General features: G+C 51.7%; 1 protein-coding gene across 2 annotated transcripts in view; it reads left to right on the top strand.

Moving 5' to 3' along the window:
- TBC1D9B (TBC1 domain family member 9B) overlaps window positions 1-6,803 on the top strand; it is a 44,715-nt gene extending 37,912 nt beyond the window's left edge. The window contains exons 17-21 of one of the 2 annotated variants that reach the window (XM_040444180.1): window positions 748-819; window positions 1,043-1,093; window positions 2,920-2,982; window positions 3,554-3,660; window positions 4,733-6,803. In XM_040444180.1, the coding sequence (XP_040300114.1) occupies window positions 748-819; window positions 1,043-1,093; window positions 2,920-2,982; window positions 3,554-3,660; window positions 4,733-5,419 (980 nt within the window). In that variant the 3' untranslated portion in view covers window positions 5,420-6,803. The remainder of the gene's footprint in view (window positions 1-747; window positions 820-1,042; window positions 1,094-2,919; window positions 2,983-3,553; window positions 3,661-4,732) is intronic. The other variant, XM_040444181.1, reaches the window with a different exon arrangement.
- The last annotated feature ends 1,312 nt before the right edge of the window (window positions 6,804-8,115 follow it).

Genomic DNA, 8,115 nt, shown 5'->3' on the forward strand with positions numbered 1-8,115 from the left:
TCAAAGAACAGTGGCCTCAGGGATGCCTCCGGGAAGGTTGATAGCAGCCAGCTCTGCCTCTACTGAGGGAAAGGCCTGGGCTGGGCAGACCCCACGGGGCCGGGATCCTACAGGTAGCACATGGGGCCACCTTCGCCAACTCCTGAGCCACCTCTGCCTGCCCTGCTGCGTCCAGAGTTCCTGTGGACCTTGGTCCACACCCTGCCACCTCCCCCAAGTGCCACCTTTTCAACCCCCCATCATCACATCCCCGTCCATACAGTGGGGAGGATGAGACTCCTCCCCCAAGAACCATGTGAATCGGAAACCCAGGGGACTGCTTACTCACAAAGTAGTGGATGCTGACGTGGATGCTGACGTGGAACGATGCTGACATGGAACGAAGCCTGAGGTGCATCAGAGGGAAGAGCAAGTCGCTCATGCATGGCTGGTCCTTGCACTTGTGTCTGAAGGATCCTCAGCACCGCACCATCAGGGCAGGAAGAGGGTTGGCCTTTCTCCAGACTCCCAGCTGCACTGCTGGGGTTTTTAGATGGGATACGTGTGACATTTTCAAACACAACATACAAGTCAAGAAAGGAACAACAACCGTGATCAGTGGTCGCCATTAGCGCTACGACCACACCCCACATCATGGGCACCTGGTGCCCTGCGGGGAGCCAGGCCTCCTTCCAGGACTTGGGAGGTTTGCTTTGGTGAGTGCCATTGTTTTCTCCTGCCCTCACTTGCCTCTCTCTTTGAGTGCAGCCCTGAGCCCAGAGGAGGCAGAGTCAGCCCTGGAAGCGACCCATTACTTCACAGAGGACAGCTCCTCAGAAGGTGAGAGCTGCTGGCCCCGTGCTGTGGCCTTGGGCCTCGTAGCTGTGCAGCCTTGCTGTGGGGCCCACACAGGCGGCCTGCAGCCCTCAGTGGGCTCGGGGAGCGCCCTGTGTTGGGCAGGTCCCCGGGGGTGTTCTCACTCCTGTTTCTCTTGTCTCTGCCTTCCTGGACCTTGGCCTATTCCTCCCTCTCTCCTCCACCTCTCCTCCGCTGTCCCTTCCAGCATCTCCTCTGGCCTCAGATCTGGACATTTTCCTGCCCTGGGAGGCTCAAGGTCAGTCCCTGGGGGGGTCAGGGGCACCTGCTTTGTGCTGGGCTGTGTCTTCCTAACACTCTGCTGCATGGTCAGGAGGCCTGGACACGTTTGGTCCCGCTGAGGAGGACCCAGAACGAAGCTGCTGCTTACCGGGGGAGTTGAGGGGCAGTCTCCATGCTTGTCGAGGGGAGTAGTAAATGATGACACACAGCACAGTGGGCAGTGCACAGACACCAGGGCATCAGCTCCACAGCCACGTGCAGACAGTATTCATTCCATCATCACATTCATAGGAAAAAGTATAGATGCCATCATCACAACAGTGTGAAACGGATCAGCAGAGGTAGAGGGTGGTGGACGCTTTCCCTGGAAAACGTTCTCTTGCTCTACACAACTTTTTCATTAAGGAGACATACATTTGTTGAGTGCCTTTTTTTTTTTTTTTTCAACGTTTATTTATTTTTGGGACAGAGAGAAACAGAGCATGAACGGGGGAGGGGCAGAGAGAGAGGGAGACACAGAATCGGAAACACGCTCCAAGCTCTGAGCCACCAGCCCAGAGCCCGACGCGGGGCTCGAACTCACGGACCGCGAGATCGTGACCTGGCTGAAGTCGGACGCTTAACCGACTGCGCCACCCAGGCGCCCCTGTTGAGTGCCTTTTTGAAGTCATTCCTGTTGCTACAGTTAGAGCCCATTCTGGAGCATCAGATCCAGGGTGAAGGGGGCATTCTGGGCTTGGGATTTGGCAGTGAGGCTGGTGGTACATAACGGATGTACAAAACCGACCAAAACCCCATCCTATAAGTTCCCATGGGAGACAATCCACACCTAAGAGAAATTAAAAACAGTGGGTATCAAGATGCCCAAGGCAGTCCTGCTGGCGGTGTCAAAAGGCTTAATTTGAACTTGAAATGAAGCTTGAGAACCGGAATTTCAAATACACAGACTAAATAAGCAGATGTGTCTTCTGTTAGAATCTGAAAAATCAGGGGCACTTTAGGCTTTTCCCAGGTGCTTCCAATTAAGGCCAGGGACTGAGGGTTCAGAGCCCTGTCCTCAGACTGCACATAGCCCCAGGCAGTGGGTCTCCATTCCGCAGTGAGAAGCCTGAGCCCAGAGAGGTGCACCCTTCCCCTCCACCACACAGCACTGGGATGCGGCCGTGCTGCCCTCAGGTCTGGGAGACTCCCCACATTCATGGTCCCCATAGGAAGCACAGTGCAGGCTGACTCCAGCAAATGTGTCACTTTAAGAAATACAGCGCAAGGGGCACCTGTGTGGCTCAGTCAGTTGAGCATCCGACTTCAGCTCAGGTCATGATCTTGCGGTTCGTGAGTTCGAGCCTTGCATCATTGGGCTGGCTGCTATCAGCCTGTAAGGGCAGAGCCCACTTTGGATCCTCTGTCCCACACTCTCCGCCCCTCCCCCACTTGCACTGTATCAAAAATAAATAAATATTAAAAAGAAAGAGAAAAAAAGAAAAAGAAGGAAAAAGAAAGAAAGAAATACAGTGCCAGGTACAGAACTCATGTCCATAAAATTCCTCATCAGCCAGTGTGGCAGTTGGTCATGGGTTGAACTGATAATCAGGACTGCCCTCCGTTCGACCTTTTTCAACAGTAGCTACAGAAATTAATTCTCGGGCTTTAACTCCGTAACGTGCATCATTGTTCACTTAAACACTTTGTGCATAGACCTGTATTCCTTTCATAGAGAGGAAGGAGGGTTTGGAGGTGCTTTGGTTCTGCAGGAGAACAGACCAGACTACTCACAGGCCGCCGTGGTCCACAGTCATAACTGCAAAACATTCTCTGCGTACTTTTTCTTTTCTGGTTGTCCAGAAACACTACGGCAGGAAGAGCAAGAGGGAGGTGGAAATGAGGACGTCCAAGACAAAAAAGGAGGTATGTGCTAGCCAGTCTTCGCCAGTACTGGTGCAGATCCCAGGGTCAGTGGGATCTGGGGGGCCCTCCCTGCAGGAGAGGCCCCCACCTGGGGAAACGGCAAACTCATGCCCAGCACCGCAGCCCTTCCTGTGGAAAGGTGAATACTTGGCCCATTAGGTGCCAGGGGAGGCTATTCTCGTCAGCCCCAGGCCTGTCTTGTAGCTGTGAATACCCCTCCCCCTCCCCTGCTGTCACCACCTTCCTCTGGGGTGCCTGCTTTCTACCAGGATCCCTCTAGATGCCCAGCATCTCTCCCCCTTCTGCTTCCACGGGCTTCTGTCCCCATCTCAGGGAAGACAGGTGGAGGCCCTCTTCAGCTCAGGCCAAACCTAATGTAGCAGAATAACTTAGGGGAGACACTTGGGTGTTCTGGAGTGTTCTTCCTATCCCTACCTCCCCAAATACCAGGGGGGTTGGTAAAAGGGCCCAGATAACCCTATGCCAGATGACACCAAAACCCACCCACTACCTGCTACCAGCCCCCAGCTGTTTCTCGAATTTGACAGATTTATTTTCTTCCAACTCGCAGAAGAGAAGGGGATCAGTCCTCCAGACTATCGCCACTACCTTCGCATGTGGGCCAAAGAGAAGGAGGTTCAGAAGGAGACGATTAAGGATCTTCCCAAGATGAACCAGGTAGGCCCATTCAGAGCCCACAACAGACATTTCCAGGGCTGCCTCCCCACACACACCTGGCAGCTCCCCACCCTCCCTCCCGGCACTCTCTGTAGGGTGGAAATTCTCCTGCCAACGTCCAGCACCTGCTAGTCAGACAGCAGTCAGGGACAATTCCAGAAGGATACGAGGCCAGTTGTTTCAGGGCCTTGTCCTGGGTGGTGTTTCCTGGTGATGATTTGCTCACATTTGATCAGTATCCGTGTACCAGAAAAGCAGTAAGGAAGGTTAGCCTCTGACATGCAGAGACTCACACAATCCCGACTACGAGACAGCCTCATGGCACCCCTGCTTCTCCCAGGCCCCTCACAGGTGCCATGCACACGCAGGCCTGCTCCACCCATGGCCCACTGTTCCTCTGCTGGTCTCTGGGTCGGGAACCCGGCATCTTGCCAAGGGTCTCGCTGCCAGGGCCGCAGACATCTAACAAAAGGCAGCCTGACCACAGCCCTGCTCTTCCCAGAGGCATACCCTGCGATCTGGGCACTCTCTCACCCGCAGCCTGAGGAATAGGGTGCCCCATAGAGATAGTAGAGGCACTATCCCGTTCTCAGGCAGGAGGCCTGAGTGTGTGGTGTGAGCCACCTGGAATCAGACCTCCCTACCCCCTCAACTGACCCAGGCTGTACTTGCCTTGTCCCCACCCTCTACTTTGATCAAAGATATAAAAAACTCAAAGCGACTCCAAAACACACTGAAGAGGTCCCTGTAGCCACAGGGTTTGGAGTCACAATAAAAGTCAACCTGTCTCTGCTAGCAGAGTAGATGTAGGGACAGAGAAAGACTCCCACTCCCTCTCTGAGCTGAAAGAAAGGCAGCTAGAAAAGAAAGCTATTCGAAGGCTGTGTGATACTGGTCAAGTCACTTTCCCTCTCTGAGTCTCAATGTCCCAGTCTGTGAAATGGGCGTGACAAGGCACAGGTATGGAGACACCTAACAAGACAGCACAGCATGGGCAGTCTGGCTAACCCGAGGCCAGCCCAGCCCATCCTTTACCATCTCCCTGACCTTTTTCTCTGTCTCCCCTGAAAAGGAACAGTTCATTGAGCTGTGCAAGACGCTTTATAACATGTTCAGCGAGGACCCCATGGAGCAGGACTTGTACCATGCCATTGCCACGGTGGCGAGCCTCCTACTCCGCATCGGCGAGGTGGGGAAGAAGTTTTCTGTGCAGCTGGGCAGGAAGCCCCAGGACGGTGCACCCGAGGAGGATGAGCTGCCCACCCCAGACCCCCCGCAGGACCTGGCCCCAGAGCTTCAGCCTCCAGCTGCGGGCGACCCCCAGGCCAAAGCCGGGGGAGACACCCACCTTGGGAAAGCTCCCCAGGAGAGCCAAGTGGTGGGCGAAGGGGGCGGCGGCGAGGGGAGGGGCTCCCCCCACCAGCTTCTGTCCGACGACGAAACCAAAGACGACATGTCCATGTCCTCCTACTCGGTGGTCAGCACAGGCTCCCTGCAGTGTGAGGACCTGGCCGACGACACGGTGCTGGTAGGCGGGGAGGCCCAAAGCCCCCCAGCCATTGCCCGCTGTGGGGGCACCGTGGACACCGACTGGTGCATTTCCTTCGAGCAGATCTTAGCCTCCATCCTGACGGAGTCCGTTCTGGTGAACTTCTTTGAGAAGAGGGTGGACATTGGACTCAAGATCAAGGACCAAAAGAAGGTGGAGAGACAGTTCAGCACCTCCAGTGACCTCGAACAGTCTGGACTTTCGGGCTGACGGGGACCTGGCTTGTCTCTCCTCCCCTCCTCCTCCTCCCTCCTGTTCTCTTTTCTCCTTAAGGACACACCCCTCCTGTTCTCCCCAGATGCAGTGAGTTGTAATCAAGGGGAAAACAAGGCTGAGCAGCCACAGTTGGGCCCAGACAGAGGCTCCCAGCCCCTTCTTCCTGCCTGCCTGGTGGGACCCGCCTTGGTCCCCATGTAGTGTCAGAGGCTGTCCGTCCTGGCCTGCTCGCCCAGAGCCTCTGTGCCCCATGCTGTGGCCAGGCCACACCACGCCCTCCACCCCTGGGGAGGGTGGGGGTTCCCAAAGCTGTGTATTCGGGGGGGGGGGGGCTTTCCTGCCATTTGGCACCAGGCAGGAGGTCACATGTCTATTGGGCATCAAAGTGGTGGGAACTTCAAGGTACTCTCTAGGAGCTCCTGAGCCCGAGCCCCTGCTGAGGGACCCAGACAGAAAGTGTCTACCACACCAGGGCGAGTGCTGCACCGGCGTCACTCCGAATGCTCTTTCAGCACGTCAGCCTCACCATTAACCTTAAAAGCACATCCCTCAGGTCCTGATATATTTCCTTGTATTCATTTCAGTTGGCTGGAAATCACACTGTGCTCAATGCCTTAATAAATCCCTGAAAGAACTCAATACCATACTGTGTACAGAGCCTTCATGTAGCCTCAGCTACTGCTTGGGCTCCTGGCTTCTTCTCAGGCAGGTGAGGGGCCAGGCCGTGTTCCAGAGGCTCTGGGCACTTAGACCCCCACAGGGATAGGGGTTCAAGGCTCCCAGGGAGATTGGGGACACAGAAGGTGTCTGACCTGGGCCAACAGGGTAAGCCCCGAGCTTCGTAGGTATAAGCAGCCTGAGTCCTGTGGGTGTAGGTGTGTGCACAGGCCTGGGCTGCAGCAAGCACTTGGGTTCAGGAAGCTGTTGTGGGGCCACAGGTGACAGGCTGAGCCATGAGCATCTCCTAGCTTTGCAGCAAGAGCTGATCATCAGTGTCTAGCGTCTGCCCTCCCCTACACGGAACAGCTCTCCGTGGTTGTTTTGGTTTTTTTGTAATAGTTTTATTGAGGCATAATTTGCATACCATAAAATTCACTTGTTTTCAAGTTCTAGTTCGATGATTTTTAGTAAATTTACAGAGTTGTGAACTATCATCACAATGCAATTTTAGAATATTTCCATCAGCCCAAAAAGACCCCTCCTACCCATGTGCAGCCAATCCCTGTTCCCACCCCCAGCTCGAAGCAACCACTAATCTACTTCCTATCTATAGCTTTTATGGCTGGTATTTTAAATAACAGTCTCTGTGATTTTACCTTGTTCACAGCTGCCGGGTCACACATCTCAATAAATGCAGCAAAACATCAAGGAAAATGAATAATTGTTTGCTTTCTTCACAAGAAAATGTCATTAATCAGTGTCATTTCCTTTTTTTTTTAATTTTTTTTAACATTTATTTATTTTTGAGACAGAGAGAGACAAAGCATGAACGGGGGAGGGTCAGAGAGAGAGGGAGACACAGAATCTGAAACAGGCTCCAGGCTCTGAGCTGTCAGCACAGAGCCCGACGCGGGGCTTGAACTCACGGACTGCGAGATCGTGACCTGAGCCGAAGTCGGACACTTAACCGACTGAGCCACCCAGGGGCCCCATCCTTTCTACTATTTACACAAACAGGCCACATTGCCATAAAGAAATTTCAAAGGGCTCATACCAGAAAGACCGTGTTCTTGGCCATAATGAAATTAGGTAAAGATATACATAAAAATCCCACAAGGTTGGCAGTTTAAAGTATTAAATTGATTGTAATCAATTAGATTGAAATGAAATGAAATTTGGGTAAATGTTTTATATCATGTAGAAGTCTAAATGTGAGAATATACCAAAGAAATTAAACAAGACTATAAAACAAGAATCTAGCCTTTCCTATGATAAAAGAATATACAAAAATGTACAATAGTACTTTCGTCTATTATTCAACCTGTGATGATATTCAAAATATTTAACAACCAGAACAGTTAACACAAAATATATGAATACAAGTAAAGCTTTAAAAATATTTTTATCCTGTAAGTAAACACAATTGTGTAGTTTTTAAGGGCTTACCAAGTGATGTACCAATCCAAGTCATTTTTTTAATTCCCAAGAAAATGAATTTTTTTAATGTTTATTTTTGAGAGAGAGTATGCAGGGGGAGGGGCAAAGAGCAAGGAGAGAATCCCAAGCAGATAGCTTAAAGCCCTACACAGAGCTCCATCTCAAAAACCATGAGATCATGACCTGAACCAAAACAAGAGTCAGACACTTAACTGAGCCACCCAAGGCGCCCCAAAATATATATGAGTTTTAAAGATTACATATTTATTACAGGAGGAAAACATACAGAAAAGTAGAAAAACAATTTTTCCTAGTTTTAAGATTATTCAGTATTTTTGTGTGTTTGTTTTTCAATGTTTATTTATTTTGAGACTGAGAGTGTGAGTGGAAGAGGGGCAGAGAGAGAGAGAATCCCAAGCAGTCAGCTTGAAGCCCACGCAGGGCTCCACCTCACCAACCGTGAAATCACGACCTGAGCCAAAATCAAGAGTCAGACACTCAACTGACTGAGCCACCCAGGCGCCCTGTGTTTTTTTCTCTTTTTCAAAGTTGAACCCGTACCATATATGAAATTTTTATTCTTTTTATTGAAC

This window comes from Herpailurus yagouaroundi, unplaced genomic scaffold (assembly GCF_014898765.1).
Source record: "Herpailurus yagouaroundi ecotype Mexico unplaced genomic scaffold, PumYag 192, whole genome shotgun sequence".
NCBI classification, from domain to species: domain Eukaryota; kingdom Metazoa; phylum Chordata; class Mammalia; order Carnivora; family Felidae; genus Herpailurus; species Herpailurus yagouaroundi.